This window comes from Pongo pygmaeus, chromosome 14 (genome assembly GCF_028885625.2).
Source record: "Pongo pygmaeus isolate AG05252 chromosome 14, NHGRI_mPonPyg2-v2.0_pri, whole genome shotgun sequence".
Lineage (NCBI taxonomy): Eukaryota > Metazoa > Chordata > Mammalia > Primates > Hominidae > Pongo > Pongo pygmaeus.
In genome coordinates this window covers 48,268,749-48,291,878 of record NC_072387.2, presented here as the reverse complement: position 1 = coordinate 48,291,878, position 23,130 = coordinate 48,268,749, and the positions used below count along the sequence as shown (strand labels likewise).

The 23,130-nt window shown below is 35.1% G+C and overlaps 1 protein-coding gene across 4 annotated transcripts in view; it reads right to left on the bottom strand.

Annotated features, from left to right (window-relative positions):
- Nucleotides 1-23,130, bottom strand: part of COG6 (component of oligomeric golgi complex 6) — a 141,435-nt gene that overhangs the window by 56,751 nt on the left and 61,554 nt on the right. For 3 of the 4 annotated variants that reach the window (XM_054446212.2, XM_054446209.2, XM_063650780.1), the window contains exons 14-18: nt 19,830-19,961; nt 19,370-19,537; nt 15,807-15,914; nt 14,700-14,753; nt 11,707-11,786 (exon numbers count right to left, since the gene is read on the bottom strand). In XM_054446212.2, the coding sequence (XP_054302187.2) occupies nt 11,707-11,786; nt 14,700-14,753; nt 15,807-15,914; nt 19,370-19,537; nt 19,830-19,961 (542 nt within the window). Of the gene's footprint in view, nt 1-10,748; nt 10,884-11,706; nt 11,787-14,699; nt 14,754-15,806; nt 15,915-19,369; nt 19,538-19,829; nt 19,962-23,130 lie in introns of all 4 variants that reach the window. The other variant, XM_054446208.2, reaches the window with a different exon arrangement.

Here is a 23,130-nt window from a genome sequence, read left to right as displayed (position 1 = left end):
GTATAATAAAATATAAAACAAGAATAGTTATACCAGATATAGATCTTAGATATGATTATATATGAACATCATTAATCATTAGTTTGTAGCAATTACTTTTTATTCCAATATTATAATAATCCTCGCTCTATAATCATAGCCTAGGAAAAACCAGGCCATACAGAGATAGGAGCTGAGGGGACATAGTGAGGTGTGACCAGAAGACAAGAGTGCGAGCCTTCTGTTATGCCCGGACAGGGCCGCCAGAGGGCTCCTTGGTCTAGCGGCGACGCCAGCGTCTGGGAAGACGCCCGTTGCCAGGCGGACTGTGGTCCAGTGGCAGCGTAAGTGTCAAGGGAAAACACCCGCTACTTAGCAGACCGGGAAAGGGGGGGGGTCTCCCTTTCCCCGGGGGAGTTTAGAGAAGACTCTGCTCCTCCACCTCTTGTGGAGGGCCTGACATCAGTCAGGCTCGCCCGCAGTTACCCAGAGGCCTAACCGTCTCCCTGTGATGCTGTGCTCCAGTGGTCACACTCCTAGTCCGCCTTCATGTTCCATCCTGTATGCCTGGCTCTGCCTTCTAGATAGCAGTAGTAAATTAGTGAAAGTACTAACAGTCCCTGATATGCAGAAATAATGGCATAAGCTGTCTTTCTCTGTCTCCTCTCCCTCTCTGTCTCGGCTGCCAGGCAGGGAAGGGCCCCCTGTCCAGTGGACACATGACCCACGTGATCTTACCTATCATTGGAGGTGACTCACATTCTTTACCCTGCCCCTTCTGCCTTGTATCCAATAAATAACAGCGCAGCCAGACATTCGGGGCCACTACCGGTCTCAGCGCATTGGTGGTAGTGGTCCCCCGGGCCCAGCTGCCTTTTCTCTTATCTCTTTGTCTTGTGTCTTTATTTCTACACTCTCTCGTCGCCGCACACAGGGAGAGACCCACCGACCCTGTGGGGCTGGTCCCTACAGGAAGTTCTCCTGGATCTGACCCAAGACCACCAATGTAGTACCCTCATTAAGTCTGCAAGAGCCACAGGGATTGAGGTGTTCCCTAATGTAGATATGGCTGCAGTGACCAAAGACTTAATTCACAAGTCCCCTTGAATACTTGGAAAGCCTTCATAAGAAGGACAGGTACAAGGCCGAGACTATGAAGACTATAACACCCACCTCTTCAATGCCCAGACACTGATGAACATCTACAAGCATCAAGACCATTCAGGAAAACATGACTTCCCCAAACAAATTAAACAAGGCACCAGTGACCAACCCCAGAGTGACAGACATGTGACCTTTCAGACAGAGAAATCAAAATAGTTGTGCCGAGGAAGTGTAAAGAAATTCAAGATAACACAAAGAAGAAATTCAGAATCTTGTTTTTTGTTTTTTTGAAATGGAGTTTTGCTCTTGTTGCCCAAGCTGGAGTGCAATGGCACGATCTCGGCTCACCGTAACCTCTACCTCCCAGGTTCAAGCGATTCTCCTGCCTCAGTCTCCCGAGTAGCTGGGATTACAGGCATGCACCACCACGCCTGGCTAATTTTGTATTTTTAGTAGAGACTGGGTTTCTCCATGTTGGTTAGGCTGGTCTTGAACTCCTGACCTCAGGTGATCCAACTGTCTCGGCCTCCCAAAGTGCTGGGATTACAGGCATGAGCCACTGCACCTGGCCAAAATTCAGAATCTTATCAGATAACTTTAACAAAGAGCTTGAAATAATCAAAAAGAATCCAAGATGGATTAAAGACTTAAATGTTAGACCTAAAACCATAAAAACCCTAGAAGAAAACCTAGGCAATACCATTCAGGACATAGGCATGGGCAAGGACTTCATGTCTAAAACTCCAAAAGCAATGGCAACAAAAGCCAAAATTGACAAATGGGATCTAATTAAACTAAAGAGCTTCTGCACAGCAAAGGAAACTACCATCAGAGTGAACAGGCAACCTACAAAATGGGAGAAAATTTTCGCAACCTACTCATCTGACAAAGGGCTAGTATCCAGAATCTACAATGAACTCCAACAAATTTACAAGAAAAAAACAAACAACCCCATCAAAAAGTGGGCAAAGGACATGAACAGACACTTCTCAAAAGAAGACATTTATGCAGCCAAAAAACACATGAAAAAATGCTCACCATCACTGGCCATCAGAGAAATGCAAATCAAAACCACAATGAGATACCATCTCACACCAGTTAGAATGGCAATCATTAAAAAGTCAGGAAACAACAGGTGCTGGAGAGGATGTGGAGAAATAGGAACACTTTTACACTGTTGGTGGGACTGTAAACTAGTTCAACCCTTGTGGAAGTCAGTGTGGCGATTCCTCAGGGATCTAGAACTAGAAATTCCATTTGACCCAGCCATCCCATTACTGGGTATATACCCAAAGGACCATAAATCATGCTGCTATAAAGACACATGCACACGTATGTTTATTGCGGCATTATTCACAATAGCAAAGACTTGGAAGCAACCCAAATGTCCAACAATGATAGACTGGATTAAGAAAATGTGGCACATATACACCATGGAATACTATGCAGCCATAAAAAATGATGAGTTCACGTCCTTTGTAGGGACATGGATGAAATTGGAAATCATCATTCTCAGTAAACTATCGCAAGAACAAAAAACCAAACACCGCATATTCTCACTCATAGGGGGGAATTGAACAATGAGAACACATGGACACAGGAAGGGGAACATCACACTTCGGGGACTGTTTTGGGGTGGGGGGAGGGGGGAGGGATAGCATTGGGAGATATACCTAATGCTAGATGACGAGTTGGTGGGTGCAGCGCACCAGCATGGCACATGTATACATATGTAACTTACCTGCACGTTGTGCACATGTACCATAGAGCCTAAAGTACAATAATAATAATAATAATAATAATAATAATAAAAAAAAAAAGAAAAAAAAAAAAAAAAGAATCAAGCAGAAAGTCCAAAGATGAAAAATACAAGTGACATGCTAAAGAATGCATCAGAGTCTCTTAGCTGCAGAATTAATCAAACAGAAGAAAGAACTACTGAGCTTGAAGACAGGATATTTGAAAATACACAGTAAGAGAAGACAAAAGAAAAAGGAATAAAAAAAATGAAGCACACATACAAGATCTAGAAAATAGCCTCCAAGGAGCAAATCCAAGAGTTGCTGGCCTTAAAGAGGAGGCAGAGAGAGATTGGTGTAGAAAGTTTATTTGACGGGATAACAGAGAACTTCCCGAACCTAGAGAAAGATATCAATATTCAAGTACAAGAAGGTTACAGACCACCAAGCAGATGTAATCCAAATAAGGCTACCTCAAGACCTTTAATAATCAAACTCCCAAAGGCCAAAGAAAAAGAACGTAAAAGCAGCAAGAGAAAAGAAACAACCTACAAAGGAGCTCCAATGCTTCTGGCAGCAGACTTTTCAATGGAAACCTTACAGGCCAGGAAAGAGTGGCATAACACATTTAAAGTGCTGAAGGAAAAAAACCTTTTATCCTAGAAAACCATATCCAGTGAAAAGATCTTATAAACATGAAGGACAAATAAAGGCTATCCCAGACCAAAAAAAAAAAGGACTTCATCAACACCACATCTGTCCTACAAGAAATGCTAAAGAGAGTTCTTCAATCTGAAAGAAAAGGACATTAATGAGCAATAAGAAATCATCTGAAGGAACTAAACACACTGGTAATACTAGGTACACAGAAAAACACTGAATATTGTAAACTGTAACCATGGTGTGTAAACTACTCATATCTTGAGTAGACAGGATAAAAAGATGAACCTAGCAAAAATAACTACAGTAACATTTCAAGTGACAGACAGTATAATAAGATATAAGTATTAAAAACGAATATTAGAAAGCAGGGTGATGAAGTTGAAGGGTAAAGAGTTTTTATTAGTTTTCTCTTGGCTTGTTTGTTTACACAATCAATGTTAAGTTGTTGTCAGTTTAAAATAATGCAGTATAAGATATTATTTCGAAGTTTCATGGTAACCTCAAGTCAAAAAACATACAACAGATATACAAAAAATAAAAAGAAATTAAAACATACCACCAGAGAAAATCACCTTCACTAAAAAAGAGACAGGAAGGAAGGAAAGAAGGAAGTGAAAATCACAGAACAACAAGAAAGCAAATTTTTAAATGGCAGAGTAAGTCCTTATCAGTAATAACACAATGTAAATGGACTATGGTCTCCAATCAAAAGTCAGAGTGGTTGAATGGATTAAAAAACAAGACCCAAAGATCTGTTGCCTACAAAAAAATACTTCATCTACAAAAGCAGACATAGACTGAAAAAAAGAGAGATAGAAAAAGATACTCCATGCCAGTAGAAACAAACAAAAAAATAGGAGTAGCTATACTTATTTATATCAGAAAAAATAGATTTGAAGGCAAACATAAAAAGAGACAAACAAGTTCAGTATATAATGATAAAGGGGTAAATTCAGCAAGAGGATATAACAATTGTAAATATATATGCACCCAACATTGGAGCACCCAGATATACAAAGCAAGCATTATTAGAGATAATGAGAGAGACAGACCCCAAAACAATAATAGCTGGAGGCTTCAACCCTCTACTTTCAGCACTGGACAGACCTCCAGAGAGAAAATTAAAAAAGAAATATTGGACTTAAACTGCACTACAGACCAAATGCACTTAATCAATACTTGTAGAGTATTTCATCCAGTGGCTGCAGAATAAACGTTTTTTCTTCAGCACATAGATCATTCTCAAGGACAGACCATATGTTAGGACACAATAAAAGTCCATAAAATTTTTTTTAAAACAAAATTATATCAAGTATGTTCTCTGACCACAATGGAATAAAACTAAAAATCAATAACAATAATAATTTTGGAAACTATACAAACACATGGAAATTTAACAATATGTTCCTGAATAACCAGTGGGCCAATGAAGAAATTAAGAAGGAAATTAAAAAATTTATTGAAACAACTGAAAATGGAAACAACATACCAAAACCAATGGGATACAGCAAAAGCAGTACTAAAAGGAAAGTTTGTAGCTGTAAGTGCCTACAAAAAAAGTAGAAAAGCTTCAAATAAATAACCTAATGATACATTTTAAAGAACTAGAAAAGCAAGAAGAAACCAAACCCAAAATTAGTAGAAGAAAATAAAGATCAGAGCAGAAATATATGAAATTGAAACAAAAGTACAAAAGAGTGATGAAACAAAAGGTGATTTTTTGAAAAGATAGACAAAATTGACAAACCTTTAGCCAGACTAAGAGAAGAACCAGAAGATCCAAATAAATAAAATCAGAGATGAAAAAGGAGACATCACAGCCAATACCCCAGAAATTCAAAGGCTCATTACAGGCTACTATGAGCAACTATAAGCTTAGAAGAAATGAATAAATTCCTAGACACATGCAATCTGCCAAGACTGAACCATGAAGAAATTCAAAACCTGAAGAGACCAATAACAAGTAATGAGATCAAAGCCATAATAAAAAGTCTCTCAGTAAACAAAAAGCCAGGAACTGATGGCTTCACTTCTGAACTTTACCAAATAGTTAAGGAAGAACTAACGCTAATTCTACTCAAACTATTCCAAGAAATAGAGGAGAAGGGAATATTTCCACATTCATTCTATGAGGCCAGTATTTAACCCTGATATCAAAACCAAAGAGAGATTAAGGAAAAAAAAAAAAAGTACAACAAAAATACAGGCCAATATCCCTGATGAGCATTGATGTAAAAATTCTCAAAATAATAGAGAAAAGCATAGAAAATGATTTTAAAGAATTCTTCCTTTTTGGCCAGGCACAGTGGCTCACATCTGTAATCCTAGCACTTTGGGAGGACGAGGTGGGCGGATCACAAGGTCAGGAGTTTGAGATCAGCCTCAGCCGGGCCAACATGGTGAAACCCCGTCTCTACCAAAAATACAAAAATTAGCCGGGCACATTGGCAGGTGTCCATATTCCCACCTACTCAGGAGGCTGAGGCAGAAGAGTTGCTTGAACCCAGGACGCAGAGGTTGCAGTGAGCCAAGATCGCGCCACTCCACTCCAGCCTGGGTGACACAGCAAGACTCCGTCTCAAAAAAAAAAAAAAAGAATTCTTCCTTTTTGTACCCATTTCTTCCAGTGCATTTTGCTGGGGATAAACCTTGTCTACTTTCGTTTATTTCAAAACATTTATTTCACTTTCAGTTTGAAAGACACTTTTTTTTTTGATCGATCATTTAAAGTTGACGTTTTTACACTTAGCTTTTTAAAGGTGATGATATTCTACTGTGTTCTGGTCTGCGCTGTTTCTAACAAGAAGTCAGTAATGCCATTGTTCCATGCAAATGTCTTTAAAAATTTTTCTCTTTATCACTGGTTTTCAATAATTCGATTATGGTATGCTTTGGTATTTAATTTCTTGGATCTGAGGGTTCCTATTTGCCATAACATTTAGAAAAAATTCCCCTTTTATTCAAATTTTTCTGCTTCAATTACACTATGATATCTAATTATACGCGTTAGACTGCTTAGTATTATCTCACAATTCTCTAAGACTCCATCTATTTTCCAGTCTTTTAATTTTTTTTCTATCTGTGCTTCAGTTTCTATTGTCCTCCCTTCAAGTTAACTGATCTTTCCCTCGAGTGTTCAACTGGCCTATAAGCCAATCCAGTGAATTTTTCATTTTATATACTGCATCTCTGAGTTCTAAAATTCTAATTTTGTAAAATCCCCTATTCTCTCAGGGTCATGTTTTCCTTTAAATTCTTGAACATATTTTTAACAGCTTTTTAAAACACCTTATCTGCTAATTCTGTAAACTTTACCATTTGTAAGTATGTTTCTACTGACTGATTTTTTTCTCTAGGTTTGGCTCATATTTTCCTGCTTCCTCACTGCAATAGCATTTTATCACATGCTTAGCATTATAGATGTTACACTGTTGATTGCCTGTAACTGTCATCTTTAAGTATGTTATGTTTTGTTCCAGAAGGCAGTTAATTTAATTACAGATCAAGTTGATAATTTAGAGGCTTGATTTTAAGCTTAATTAGTATGAATCTAAAGTAGCTCTGATAGATAATTTTAAGGGTTAACTTGACTGGATAAGGGATACCTAGTTAGTTGATTAAGCATAATTTCTGGGTGTGTCTGTGAGGGTGTTTCCACAGGAGATTGGCCTGTAAGTTGGAAGACTGAGTGAAGAAGATTCACCATCAATGGGGCAGGCTCCATCCAATCAGCTGAAGGCCTGAATGGAACAAAAAGGCAGAGGAACAGCAAATTGCTCTTTTTCTCTCCTGCAGCTAAGATACTCTTTCTTTTCTTTCCCTTGACATAAGAATTCCAGGTTCTCCAGCCTTTGGAGATTAACCCTGCTTTTAAGGTTTGGACTTTCTGAGGTCTCTAAAGCATTCAGTTCACAGCTGTCCAGTAGTTCTCTTCCTGGTAGTATTTTTTTTAAATTTTACCCCAAACTTGCTTTATTTTTGTCTATATGGATATTCCTGATAGTACAGGTGAATAAAAGAAGGTAGTTAAAAGAAAAAAAAATATTCAATTTCTCTCAAAAAAATTACTCCATTATAGGTACACGCTTTATTTCTAACATATTATTTCTATAATGGAGGAAAAACCTTGAATAAAAGAGTTATTAAAACTTACCCATTTTCCCATATGCTCACTTTAGGAAGCATCTGCATTCTCTTTATTTCTTAAGTTATTATGGAAGTAACTGTGACTCAATAAGCAAAGATTAATTGAGAACATTTTATATATGCACAACTGTGGTTTCTGTAGTCCAAACTCTAGTTTTGTATTGCTATAAGGTGAATATTGGAGATTTTGCATTGAAAATAGAACAAGAAGCTTCAAATTCACTCCAAAGGGAAGAATTCTTTAAAACCATTTTCTTTATTCTTTTCCCTATTTCCTATACCACCTTGTTTCCTAGCTACTTAAATGTATTCAATAGCTTATTCCAAGGCTGACGTGCTAAATCAAAATCTCCTTTGAAAGTCAATCAAACTAGGACAAGACAAGAAAAAGGGAGACACGGGTTATAGGTGTCCCAAAGGTATTGCAACTATGAAGATAAACAAAGTTCAGGAGAAGAGAATAGGAAAAAACCAAAAACAAGATAGTAGGCGCGCAATTTAAAAATTTGCTTTAGGCCGGGAGTGCTATCAAGCCTGTAACCCCAGCACTTTGGGAGGTCAAGGCAGGCAGATAATTTGAGGTCACGAGTTCGAGACCAGCCTGGCCAACATGGTGAGGCCCCATCTCTACTAAAAATACAAAAATCATCCAGGCGTGGTGGCATGCACCTGTAGTCCCAACTACTCAGGAAGCTAAGGCAGGAGAATCACTTGAACCCAGGAGATGGAGGTTGTAGTGAGCCGAGATCACGCCACTGCACTCCAACCTGGGTGACAGTGCCAGACTGTCTCAAAAAAATAAAAATAAGAAAATCTCCTTTAATGTTAAATCTTTTTTTTTTTTTTTTTTTGAGATGGAGTCTTGCTCTGTCGCCCAGGCTGGAGTGCAGTGGTGCAATCTCGGCTTACTGCAACCTCCGCCTCCCAGGTTCAAGCGATTCTCCTGCCTCAGCCTCCTAAGTAGCTGGGACTACAGGCATGCACCACCACACCAAGCTAATTTTTGTATTTTTAGTAGAGACAGGGTTTCACCATATTGGCCAGGCTGGTCTTGAACTCCTGACCTCATGATCTGCCTGCCTTGACCTCCCAAAGTGCTGGGATTACAGGCATTCAGTGAACCACCACGCCCGGCCTGATGTTAAATCTTAAATGTGTAAAATGCCCTATATTTTCAAAGCAATCCTGATTTGAAAATAAGTAGCTAAATTTATACCATAATTTCTGTTCGTCTAAACAAATATTGAAAATTATGTTGCAGATCACATTTAATTTTCTAATACTTTGCAAATAATATTTAAAAATATTTCTGAATGAAAACAGAGGTAAATAGGTAATAAGAAATTTCAAATTCTTGTTTGTAGTATTAATACTTATATAAATAATATGCATACCTTAATTTTAAATGTCATTATAAATAGTAAGAATTCATAATAGGATGTTAGGCACATATCATAAAATAATTTAAAAAACTAAATTAAAAATTCACATTTAAAAAAAGTACCAAAACTTGTTCATTTGTCTGATAATAAAATAACAAAGTTTACATTGTTGCCGTTAGACAACAGGACAATAAAAGTAAATGAGAAACTAAAATATTCTCTTCAATAATGGAAGACAAACATTTAATTTCAAAAATGATTTAAGCTTAGGAAATCTGACAAGTTTCTGAGGCAAAGGACTCAAATAGATCCATATAAAATACTCAATCCCACTGCTGGTTCAACAGTTGTTTTAAACTATTACCAAGACTAAGAAAGAAAAATAAAATTTTAGAAGAGCCTAAGAATGTATAATTTTGAAATTTTGTGGAATGTTGCCAAACTGCTCTTTGAAAAGATTGTACTAATTTATACTCTCATTCAAAAAAGTGTGAAAATGCCCATTTTCTCAGACCTGTTCCATTAGTATGTAATAAATGTTTTATTGTCAGCAGTCTGATAGATAAAAGTTCTCGTTGTTTCAGTTTGCATTTTTTGATAATTACTATTTCCTCATATATTTACTTGCCATTACCATTACTTCTGTGAGTTGTTCAAATATTCAGTGCCTGTTTTTCTACAATTTGTATGAATTTATAGGATCTTACTATATATTAAGGATAATATATTAAGAATAATTTATCTGTTACATATTTTGCAAATATTTTTCCATATTATTGTTTATATTTTAACTTAGTTTATATTATCTTTTTCTGTAAAAACCTTAAAATGTTACAGAGCCAAAGCTGTCCATCTGTTTCCTTTACAGCAGCAGTTCCCAGTGTTTTTGGCAGCAGGGACTGGTTTTGTGGAAGACAATTTTTCCGTGGACAAGAAGTTGGGGGATGGTTTTGGGATGAAACTGTTCCATCTCATAAGAAGCACACAACCTAGATCCTTCCAGGCGCAGTTCACAGTAGGGTTCGTGCTCCCAACAGGCCACAGACCGGGGTCCCTGGCCTGGAGCTGGGGACCCCTGCTTCACAGCATCTGAGCTACATGTCATCTTTTAAAGTACATTAAAATCTGTCTTCAATCATTATATTATGAAAAGAATAACAGTATATTTCACACGTAGTGACATGGCTAACAACATTCAAATATTACGTACTGAGACGCGGTTAAGTTAAAAATAATTACAGGTATTCAGTTGAAAATTTAATAATTTAAGAAGCACATTGGCCGGGCACAGTGGCTCACACCTGTAATCCCAGCACTTTGGGAGGCCGAGGCGAGTGGATCAAGAAGTCAGGAGTTCAAGAACAGCCTGGCCAATATGGTAACACCCCATCTCTACCAAAAATACAAAAATTAGCCAGGTGTGGAGGTGAGCGCCTGTACTGCCAGTTACTCGGGAGGCTGAGGCAGGAGAATCGCTTGAACCCGCGAGGCAGAGATTGCACTGAGCCAAGATCACTGCACTCTAGCCTGGGCGACAGAGCAAGACTTCGTCTCAAAAAAAAAAAAAAAAAAAAAAAGAAGCACATACAAACAACCTGAGTCATAGCATAACAGTTTCTTTGGTAATCTCTTAAGTCTTTAGAATTCTGGTTATGTAAATAGTACAATATCTTTTAGAATAATACAATATAAAGGTCACAAAAAAACATTAAATTCATTTACTCTGGTCACTCACCTAAAATGGAACTTTCCTAACTCTGTGTCTGAGAAAAAAATAATGGTCCATCGATTTCCAGCCAATTCTAATTGATACCAAATTCTGCATGGTGAGTTAAAAAGCTGCTTCTTTGCTCTATTTTCTGCTGTAGTTCTATACTCAAGAACAGAAAATAAGTATATCACCTCTATAACATTACATTCTTTTAGATATCTGAAATGTTTTCTTCAATAGTTCTTTCCTTACTGTACATTTCAATGTAAATATTTGTTCACATGTTTAACTGACCTATTAGGTTATAAGCTCCACGAAAATAGTGCAAATGTCTTTTAAGCCTTAACTCCTAGTGCCTGTTATGTAGAAAACACTTACTGCACTGCTGTTTGAATAGAAAGAAAAAAAAATGTGTAGATAATGTTGCCTAATTTCTTACCTATAGACAATTTTGCCAATATTTTTCTTAAAATCAAGAAAGATCATATAATCTCTGTTTCTTCTAATTGTTATATTCTAATATTTTAATGTATGATTAGGTGTCCTGAATACATTCCTGATAATGATATTGAGTAATTTTATATCTACAGAAAACTACCTTAGATTCAAAATAGTCTATAAATCAGTTCATCTGCATTGCATAATGAATATATTATTGATTTTCCATAACATATTCAACATTATTCTGACATGTTTGTTAACATAAGGGAATTTGGTATTACAGCTATATAGCTTCAATTATATTCAAAGTAATTTTAACAATCATGTACTAATTAGAGATTTTGGAGTGACATATAATGGAATAAGTACAGACATGTTCAGATCTCATCCTTTGGCATGCCAAGGCAGAATAAAGGTTGAGAACTATAGATTTTCAATGGTAAATCATCTATTCTTGAAAATAATTTTTTTTCCAAAAAATGTACTTGATATTTAAAAATATGTGACTCTTTACCAACTACTTGGGACCAAAAATACTTACTTCACTGTGGCACTTAGAAGAAAGTTCAGCTGTGGTATCAATAGGTTGTCTGGGGCTGACAGATAACGATCAAACTGAACCTAAATGAAACAGAGAAATACAAAATATAAAGTACATATATGTGCTAACAAACATCTCAAATATAAATATCTCTTTTAAGAATTAAATACTTGAGAAAAATTCCATACTCTAAATAACTAGATTGTTGTGTTCAAATTGTGTATTTCCTAAACATTCTAACTAAAACTCCCTAAAACTGTCAAATCTGTAATATAGTCAATATTAGCAATACTTACTTTTAAAATCCTGAATCCAAACCATTCATTTTAGTCTTCCTCACAAAGCTTTTAAGTAATAATATTAACAAGAAGTAAAGTCATCAGGTTTCAGGTCTACCTGTTTCTTGATTTTACTATATTTGTTCATTTGTTCATTAATGCATTAATGCATTCATTAGTTCAACTAACACCTACCATTGAAAAGGTACTACATTAAGTAATGGAAGTATAAAAATGAGCAAAAAAAGGATAGTCCCTAGCTTCACAGAGCTTATGGCCTAGCAAGAGAGGTGTTAAACAGATAATAATATAAATAAATATATAATTACAAACTTTGTTAAATGCTATTAAGGAATAAAACAAGGTACTATAAAGCATAAATCAAGGACCTAGTCTGTGGATTTGGCAAAAGCATCTGTCAGGAAAGGACATTTGAAGTGAAACCTTAAAGATGAATATACATTAAGTAAGTGGATTGATGCGTGGGGAGGTTCAGGGAGAGGAGACAGCATGAAGACTTGAGGTGGGAAGGAAAACAGATAAGTAGAGATCATGTAGGACTGGTATGCTTATTTAAGGATTTTAATTATTTTAAAAGCATTAGTAAACCATTGAATTTAAGTAAGGGAGAAATCTGATTTAAGTTTTAAGAAGCTAAATCTGGCCATAGGAACACAGAATGGAAGATTGCAATAATAGATACAAAGACACCAATTAGGTACTTTAGGTACCTACTGTAGCATTTTTAGACTATAGGGGCAATCGAGGTGAAAGAAGTAAAGATATTTGAGGACCATCAGGACTTGGTTACTGACAGAATGAAGGGATGGACTCCCAGATTTTGGATATGTATAAATTAATTCACCATATTATCCTAACACATAACTGTACTCTTCATTCATTTATTTGTGTAGTAGCTGCATCCCTTACTAGATCATATCTGTTTTCATCCCAATTCTTAGTATGATGCCTAGAAAATAGCAGAAACTCAGTTAATAAGTATTTAAATGATAAATGGATAGAAGGTCTTACAATTTTCCGAGTTAATAATGCCTGGAAGAGGACTTAGGTTTAGGGTGGAACGCTCAGAGTTAGTTTTGGACATGCTGAATTGAAGTGCCTTAGAAACCCCTAAATAGAGATAACAAATGGTTGTATATAATCACGTATTAAATACAAAACTCAAGCAAGATTTGTTTCTTTAGAGACATCGTATATTCATATTCACCTTAATTGTTTTGAAAATTAACACCAGGAACATGAAGAATTTTTAATGGCATTTCAAATATGAGTTGTATTACAGACTGGATATGTGTCAAGAGAGAAGGAGAAACAGAGGAAGGGAACACACATTTGGTACTAACTAATGTTACAGATCTAAGTGTGAGCATAGATCTTCATTTTTGGGGGGTAAATATCTTGAAGTGGAATTGTACTGGATAGTATGGTGAGTGTATATATAACTTTCTAAAAAACTTATATCTTTTAATGAATCTAAAATTCATTTTCATCTATTTTTATTTAAACTTTTTAATATCGAATTTTCTTTGCATTTCTAATTTTTGCTACTATGTTTTTGTTTTATATATCGAAGTTATAACTGTTGCTTCTATATAGTGTCTTTCATAACGACATAAGGTTTCTTATTTGTCGCATTTAGTCTTTTTAAATTCTACTTTATCTAATAATCATATAGATAGCTGTACCTTCTTTTTTGCATTTGTTAGGTATCTTATGGGCCTATCATTTTGTTTTCAGTTAAATTGAGTTCTGGAAGATAATATATAGGAAAGCCTTGGCATCAAAAATTGTTGGAAAATTTAAAAACCTTCCTAGAGGACTATCTATGAAAGTCAGGCCATTGTGGTAGTGAGTATATGTGAGTATTTTAAATACTTAGGATCACTAGCTTAGTACAAACCCACAAGCTCTGTAGGCCAACTTCCTGGATTGAATGGGGTTGTCATGAGGATTAAAGAGTTAATACATGAAAAGCACTTGCTATGCTAATGTTAATGGCTGTTGTTGTTCCATATTATTATTACCAGTAGTACTAATTACTAGTAGTACTATCATAAAACTTCCAAAAGGGATCATTCCTATGAGGGATAGAGCTATATGACTTAAATATCATACAATGAATGGCTATGCATATGAATACTATGCATATGAGGAAAGTATATATATTTAAGACACAGAAACACACTACAAAAAGTAGTAATCATGCAAAAAGGAAGGTAGAAGATCTTCACCTGAAAAGAAGGTAATAAAGTGGAAATTCAGTGAGTCTCAAACTAAAGAGTAACATACTGTTTTAAGAGTGGAATCTAATTTCAATTTTTCATGTCAGGAACTTTAAACGAAGGATCAAGGTAGTAACAAGTTTATAATGATATACAGCCTAATTTCTTCATATCTGTCATTCCTGTTTCTCACTTAAATTAGGAATAAAACTCTAAAAATAAAGAGTAAACAGTAATCGTAAACAGTAATGAGACTATCAGAGCATAGTGGAACACTACTATGAATTTAAGACTTGGCCAGAACTGCTCAATTAAAGTAATAAAGGCTCAGTCATTATTATTGGACCCAACGTTAATACAGCATATCAAGAGATTAAAAAGTGTCACCCAGAATGAAATTATCACACGGCAAAAAATGAAGACTATCGATCCATAAGGAAATCTAAATTAAAATGTTTTATTATACACTTACCATTGCAGCCTTCAGTGTCACAGAATCTAGGTTGGGCATATTAGCTAAAGAGCCCTATTTAAAAAAAAAAAAAAGCAGATCTAAGATGTAAAAAAGGAGATATACACTTCATTTCACTTACTGAATATAGTCCATTAGTGCACTGCCCAAATTTGGAAAATCATTTAGCTTATGTCCAAAGAACTCAAGTGTAATTTCTTCAACCTCAATAAGATCAGGGACTATGATTTGTTGGAGGGAGCAAGAGGTGCTCAAGTTTATTAACAATAGAAATATCATGATACTTCAAGTTTACTCATACCCAAGAAAATGAAGGCAATGAAGCACTGGAAGATGCCAGTGACACATGGAGGCTTGAACAGTTTCACTTTGAAAGTACAGAAAGGCAGTAAAATTGGTTCCTACTGGTAGAAATTTGCTTACCACTTCAGCAAAGAAAAAATTGAAAAGTTGTGTTTCAAGAGCTTCATTTAACAGTTTCTGGGCCATAATATAGTCTTCATGTTAATGCCGTTTGAATGAGTTCTTTGCTTTCTTAAGAAAGATGGCTTACATGGTTTTCTAAGGTTCCCACCACTCCTTTATTTCTACTAGGGTTCTATAATTTAACAAGATCATATGCTGGCCCCAGAAGTGACTACCTTCTCAAAGTAATGGGCAACAATTTGCTAAATTAAAAAGAAGATGACTGCTATTTATACAGTAATCTATGCATTCAATTAACTAATAGTGATATACGAATCTGAAAAATTTACCAGTATGAATATTCTTTAGACATTTTATAATACTAATTTTTGTATATTTTCATTACTTTTAACAAAAACTATTTTTAATAAAAAGGATTGTTAATACTGTGGGGCACTCTACCATATTTTAGGAAGTCATCTAAGAACTATGCATGTATTATGTCTTAAGAACAACCCTATGACACAGATACTATTATTATCCCCAATCCACAGGTAAGGAAACAGATACAGAAAAATAAGTCACTTTCCCAGGAAAACGTAGCTAATATGTGGTAGAGCCAAGAATCCAGAGGGCAGCTCTAGAAGCCATACTCTAAACTGGCATGTTCTTAGAATTAGGAAGGAACATCTATGCACTTACCTGTTCAGGTTTATGTTGCTGTACAGTGTTATAGATGTAACTCAAGCCTACCCTAGTTAAAACATAAGAGGCTTGCTCATTTATAAGTGTGTCCAAATGTGCTTCGATCTAAAATAAAACACAAAGAAAACATTTTAAAAGAAGAATGACACTGATGAGAGTAGATGCAGTGCCTTGCATTGGCACTGATGATGAGGCACAGGGATCACCTCTGTAACAAAGCCTCTTTCTTCCCCCAAACAGTAAGTCTTTCTATGAAAGAGGGAAAAAGTCTTACTTTAAAAATTATAAACAAGGAGGATTCCAGGACTATCCTCCAGTCACAAAATTTAGGTAGCTTCTCAGCTCTTTTAAAAGCTGGTGATAAAGAAAACACAAACAAAAAACACTAGTAAACAACAACAGTATAAAATAAAATATTTAGGAAGAATTCCGAGATGAGGGCCTGATGTTCCTGACCTCCTGTCCTCCTCATTCTCCCAACTTTCTAGACTGACTTAACAAATCAAATATACATCTGGAGAAGCCTAGAGGAAATCCCTGAGGATAAGGCAGGTCTGTGACAAGTAGGGAAGAGCTGAGGGCCCAGTAGAAACTTGACTAAAGATTTCAGGTTCAGGAACTGCCTAGGAAGATGCGGCTAACAGATGTGAGTAGTATGGGCTCCCCAGCTTTGTGCTATTTTGGGGGATTCCAACTAATGCTAATGGAGATAAAAACCACAGAAGAGAACTACCTTGATGGGTTGAAACATTCCCTGGTGAGAAAAAGCTTGTTCTTTTTTTTTTTTTTTTTTGTGCCAGTACAATCCTGAGTCTAGAGGTCTTCCTTCTATTCCTCACCAGAATGTTCCCCCAGATTTTACCAGTTTGCTTGCTAATGACACAGTACACTGTCAACTATGGTATCTGTTACCATCTAAATGAATGCCATTTTCTAAGCAACTCCAATAGCTCTGCTCTTCCCCCTAAAAATCTTAGAACTGATTTAAAAGAGGTGAGGAAGCTAAAAGAAAGCCCTTGTGAATAATCAGAACAAGTATGGTTTCTTTCGTGAGGCAACACTACTGAAAGACATAAAGTACTTTCTTTTTTTTTTTTAAATAAATGCCCAAGGAAGTATAATTAGAGCCCTTACTTGCTGGATTTACTAGAAACCAAAGAAAAACAAAGTGTGCAAAGGTAAACAGTTAATGAAGGTGAAAAAGAGTTACTGCTAAGCATCAAATCAACGATCTGAAAGAAAAATGGAAGGAAAGTAATACAGAAGAAATATCAAACAAATAGATTAAAGTAAAGAGATTTAAAAAGAAATTAGAGGGCAGATCCGTGAGATAAAACCAACCAAGGACAGGGGCTTCAAAATATAAAAAGTAACACATAGAAAAGTGATGATTAAAGAAATAGAACTCTTTACTAAGCAAAAGAAAGGTTTGAATCTTTACATTGAAATGGTTCTCCAAAGTCCAAGATGCAAATAATTTTTAAAAAGAGACATACCAAAAATATCCTGGGAAAACATATAAACTCAAAGGAAAATCCCTGTAAGTTTCCAGATGAAGGGACTAGATTACTAAAAACAAGAGAATCTGACTAGCCTGGACTTCTTGCTTGAAACATTGGAAGAAGCTATATAAGAGTGGGGAAAAAATAATAGGTTATTGGTAGTAAAGGTCCTAAAATCAAGAATCCTTTACCCAACAAGGTAAATTGTTACTCTGGAGAAATGTGATAAACCACACCTTCACATATCCACACCCTTGTATTGTCCTCTATCACACTGAATCCAGGCTGTTCTATGCGGCCAGTCTTGGCTGACAGCACACTGACAAGCATAATGCAAGAATAGGCCAATAAGCACTTCCACACTGTGATTTGTCCACTTGGAATACCCACTCAAGGGGACTGCCAGTGGGGTCTGAAAGAGCACTGGGAAAATTGCTACTGGAGTCTGGAGAAAGGGGAACCTGAATTATCTGCTGACAGAACAATTACTGAAAATGCTGCCAGGACTAATAAAGATCTGGCTCAAAAGATTTCTGGAGAATGTTGAAACACATGTAAAAGTCCAGCTGACACATCCAATGGTGGCAAAAATAAGCAAGGACACAGATAACTTGAATAAACTAATAAGCTCAATTTAGCACATAGACCAAGAAGAATTTTTACCATGCATAAAATAGCTACGGAACACATAAGAAACATAGATAATTGGTGATAAAGCAAATTGATAAACACCTGACATATCTTAATATCTTAAGATTTAGATAAATGGCAGGGATTTGGGCTTGAATTAGTGACAAATACAGAAAAAAGTGACATTTCTTAAATAAAAATGTTATTAATTCCACAGAAAATGAAAAAGTTATCCAAGAAACGTAAATTAACCATTCTTCATTACATGGCTCAGTCACCAATAATGTTTACATAGTAATAATAATTTAACAAAACATTGATCTAACCAAAATTCATAATATAGCTACATTGGGAGGATGGGAAAACTCTAAGTATGACCATATTCTTATCCAGGGGGGTTGGGGGAGTGGCAGTAGATAACTAAATTTTCATTGTTCACTTCATTTCACAATGTATTAGATTATATCTAATTTAATACATTAGATATAAAACTAAAAAAAATCTATAAGTAGCAATACACGTAAGTGTTTAGAATTACAAATATAAATACCAAAAGAAGCAACTATAAAAACTGAAAGAAATTGTGCTTTTGAGGGAGAAATGAGAAAGAGATGTTGGGGGTGGAGAGGATGGTACACTGGTGGCTTTTCATAAGAAGTTCTGTAGAATTATTTGACTTTAAACCACAAATATGGAAAATTCTGATATATTTATTTAAAAGAAAAAATTAAAAATTAGAAAATATAAATTTTGATATATCGAAACTCATTCCTATACCCACTGTCAAACTGTTGATATATGTGTGATAGCACAGAACATTCAGAGTTTTTTTTTAAAAAACAGTATATTTACCAATAATCACTGCTTAAAATTGGAATCCAACTATCTACTAAATTTTACAACTGGCTTTGTTTTAGTCATCATATACACTCTTAAGTGATAACCATTTGCTTTATAGGACTCAAGAACTCAAGTGATTGGTATAGCAATTTGTAATGTTTTGCCTAACACTGGTTTACACATAGATAAAAATATATCTGTCCTCTGTAACACATTTTGCATTATTAACTATGCAGCTTGAAAAATATAGCATATTATTCACAGTTCAGAAACTAAAATCCACATACAGAATAACTGTTCAAATTAATCAGAAAAGCTTCAATCTACTATCACATATTATGGTATGAATCAAATATTTTAAACATTACACATTCTGGTTCTCTAAAGCTGAAAACTGAAATACTGAATTTGTGTGTGTGTGTGTGTGTGTGTGTGTGTTGTGTATGTGCATGTGTGTCCTTTCATCAGATGATATGAAGGGATCTATAGGAATTAGGTCATTAAAATTAGTTAAGCCAATAACTTAAAGCTATCACATAGAGAAAAAGATTCAATCATAGTAAATAGTCATTTTATAGAAAAATTTACCTGAAACTGGAGCATTTCCAGACGTCTGTCAGTGAATTCAAATAGAGCTAATGTTGTCTTCATCATATACAGTGAATTGACCATGAAAGTGGCCATGTCAGCTGTGCCTAAATTGCTGGCTGATACAGTACACATCTGTAGGAGAGGATCCAAGACACATGATAAAACCTACAAATGAAAAATAAAATGAATTCTTTATTTCTCAATCACTGATATGGTCTTGGGTTAATGATACTTAATGCCAAACTAATTGGAAGGAAGCCAATTTATAGAAGCACGTAGGAAAAGATTAAACATAAATCAATGCTTTTTAAGTTATGATAACTGGTTTAATATTTGATGGAAAATCAACAGTAAGAAAGGGACTGTCGAAGTATATGAATTACAAAATTCCAGAATTGAAACAGAGTGTACAATAGAAGAGCAAAAAACAATCATTAAAAATGAATTTATAACATACCTGCACAAAATCAGCTTGACGAGCATCTAATGGTACAACTGAAGAATCGTGAGATGCTAAAACTTCACGCAGCAACATGAGTGTCTGATTTAGTGCAGAACTTGGTCCAAGATCAGGTGGTGGGAGTTCAATCTAAAACAAGAGATGATTTACCCACTCCTTATATTTTTTCCACTAAATTTTAATGTATAAATGTAAGTTCATAGTAAAAAAAATGTAAAAGTTATAAAGCACAGACTCACACATTAGAAACCTATAATTTATCAATAGCTTACTTTGAACTATATTAACAGCACACAAAGTGAGAGAAAAGTTCTTTGTCAGATTATCTCAGAATATGTCACCTTGTACTCTAAAATTCAAAAAATTAATTTGAAATGTTAGTGTTCAATTGAATTGTAGAATTACATTTTAATATGGATTTAAAATGGCCTACTGTTTTATTTTTTAGCCCAAATCATAAGAAAAAAGCAGTCCATAGACCAGCACTATCCCAACTATAATATAATTGAGAAATGTCACCTACTCTCAGGCCCAAATCTCAGAGATTTTAGTTCAATATGTATAGGTTAGGGGTTCAGGAATTGACAGTTCAACAAGCACCCTAGGAGTCTCTCAAGAAGGTAATCCATGGGTCCCACATTTTGAAAATCACTTCACAGAAACAGTATAACATTACCATTAATATCTTGGGCTCTAGAGTTAAACACATGAAGTTCAAATCTTGGATCTATCACTTACTAGTTGTGTAATCTTCAGCAAGTTACTTAACTTTTCAGAGCTTCAGAGAGACTCTGTAAATATTAAATGAGATTGTTGCATGGCTGAGTAACACGCCTTGCACTTACTAAGTAGAAGGTATGCCAAGTTCACTATCCTTATTTGGTGGCACCATGATACATAAAAAGAAGTGCCTATGAATTTCTTTAAAAATATTTTCAGAATACTTACAATGTTAATAAAGTAATATTTTGTAAATTTTTAAAAAATAGCACTTAGAAGACAATGTAAGAGACTACATCCTAGTGGCAGGTAGGCAGAAAGGTGTAAGAATTTTCAAATATCGGCATTTATTATAAGATTGTTTCATGTAGAAAGTTAATACCTAAGTGACATCACCAGGAATAGCAAAGTAAGTATGTCCAAAAATACTCTCTCCTTCATAAAAACAAGAACAAAAAAACATAAAACATGCAAACAAACAAGAAAATACAGTCCATGCACAGTATGCACAGAAAAACACCTCAATAGAAACATTCTCTGAAGTCCAGATGTTAGATTTACTAGACAAAGACTTTAAACAAGCTATTTTAGATATGTTCAAAGACTGAAGAAAATCACGTCTGAAGAACTAAAGTATGAAAACAATGTCTCACCAAATAGAGAATATCAATAAAGAGAGAGGAATAATAAAATATAACCAAAGAGAAATTCTGGAGTCAAAAAGTACATAACTGAAATGAAAAATTAACTATAGGGTTTTTGTTTTTGTTTTTTGTTTTTTGACAGGGTCTTTCTCTGTCACTCAGGATAAAGTGCAGTGGTGCAATCACAGCTCACTGCATGCTTGAGTGATCATCCCACCTCAGTCTCCCAAGTATTAACAGCTAGGACTACAGGCACATGCCAACAAGCCTGGCTAATTTTCTTTTTTGTAGAGATGGTAGTCTTGCTATGTTGCCCAGGCTGTCTCAAACTCCTGGGCTCAAGTGATCCTCCTGCCTTAGCCTCCCAAAATGCTATGATTACAGGTGTGAACTGCTGTGCTTGGCCTTACAGCAGATTTAAGCAGGTGGAATAAATACTCAGTGAACTTAAAGATAGGAACTTAAAGATTATCGAGTCTGACAAACAGAAAGAAAAAGAATTTGAAAAAATGAACAGAACATCAGAGATAAGACACCATTTAACAATGTAAGTATAAAGGGGAATCCCAGAAGGAAAGAACAAAGAAAAAAAGGCAGTGAAGAAACAATGACAGAAAGCTTACCAATTTTGATTTTAAAAAATATTAATCAACATCCAAGAAGCTAACTGACCCCCAAGAAGGATAAACTCAAGAGACCTACAGCAACACGTCATAATCAAACTGTCAAAAGACAGATAATCCTGAAAGCAACTAAAAAGAAATAACTCACTATGAACAAGGATTTTTGACAAGATCAATAGCTGATTTCTTACCAGAAAACATGCAGGCCAGAAGCCTGCATATTGGATGACATATTCACAGGCTGAAATAAACTCTCAACCAAGTATTTCAAATTCAGCAAAACTATTCTTCAAGAATAAAGGAGAAATTAAGACACTCCATAAAGGCAAAAATTCTTCACTAGCATACCTGCCCTACAAGACATACTAAGGAAAACTGGACACTAGAAAGTAACTTGATCCACATAAAGAAACAGAGCACTGGTCAAGGCTCCAACAAAGATAACTATAAAAGACAGTTTTAATGTATTTTTGTTCATAACTCTAATTTAAAAGAAAACTGCATGAGGCAACAATTATAAGTCTATGTTGATGGGCATACAATGTAATAAGATTTAACTGTATTAATAAGGGCATAAAGGAAGAGGAGAATGGAGCTATATAGGAGCAAAATTTTTGTATACTATTCAAAGTATGTTGTTATAAATTAAGATGCTAATTGTATCCCAGGGCACCACTCAGGAAATATAACTAACCCTATACCCACATACATATATGTTTAAATAAGGGAATTAAATTAGTAGACTAGAAAATATCTACTCAATGTAAAAGAAGTAACAGGGACACAGAGAAAAAAAATCATTTAAGACATACAGAAAACAAAAGGAAAAATTGCAGACATAAATTCTACTCTACCCTCAATTAAATTAAGTGTAAATGGATTAAACATGACAATCAAAAAGCACAGACTAGCAGATTAATTTGGAAAACCACACCATGTACCAACTATATGCCAACTTCAACAGACACACTTTTAAGACAAAAATAAATTAGATGTACAAGGATATATACAAGGATATAAAAAGATATACCTTGCAAACAATAACTGAAAGAAAGCTAGATTAAATTAGCTACACTAATATCAGACAAAACAGACTTTAAAACAAAAATTATTACTAGAAATAAAGGATATCTGATAATGATAAAAGGGTCAATCCATCAAGAAAATAAAATAATTATAAATATATATGCACCCAACAAAAAAGCCCCAAAACACATAAAGCCAAAACTTACAAAATTGAAGGAAAATATTTCTTGGGTGAAGAGATACATATTTCAAGTTCCACAGTTTCTTCAGTTTTGTCTCCTTTTC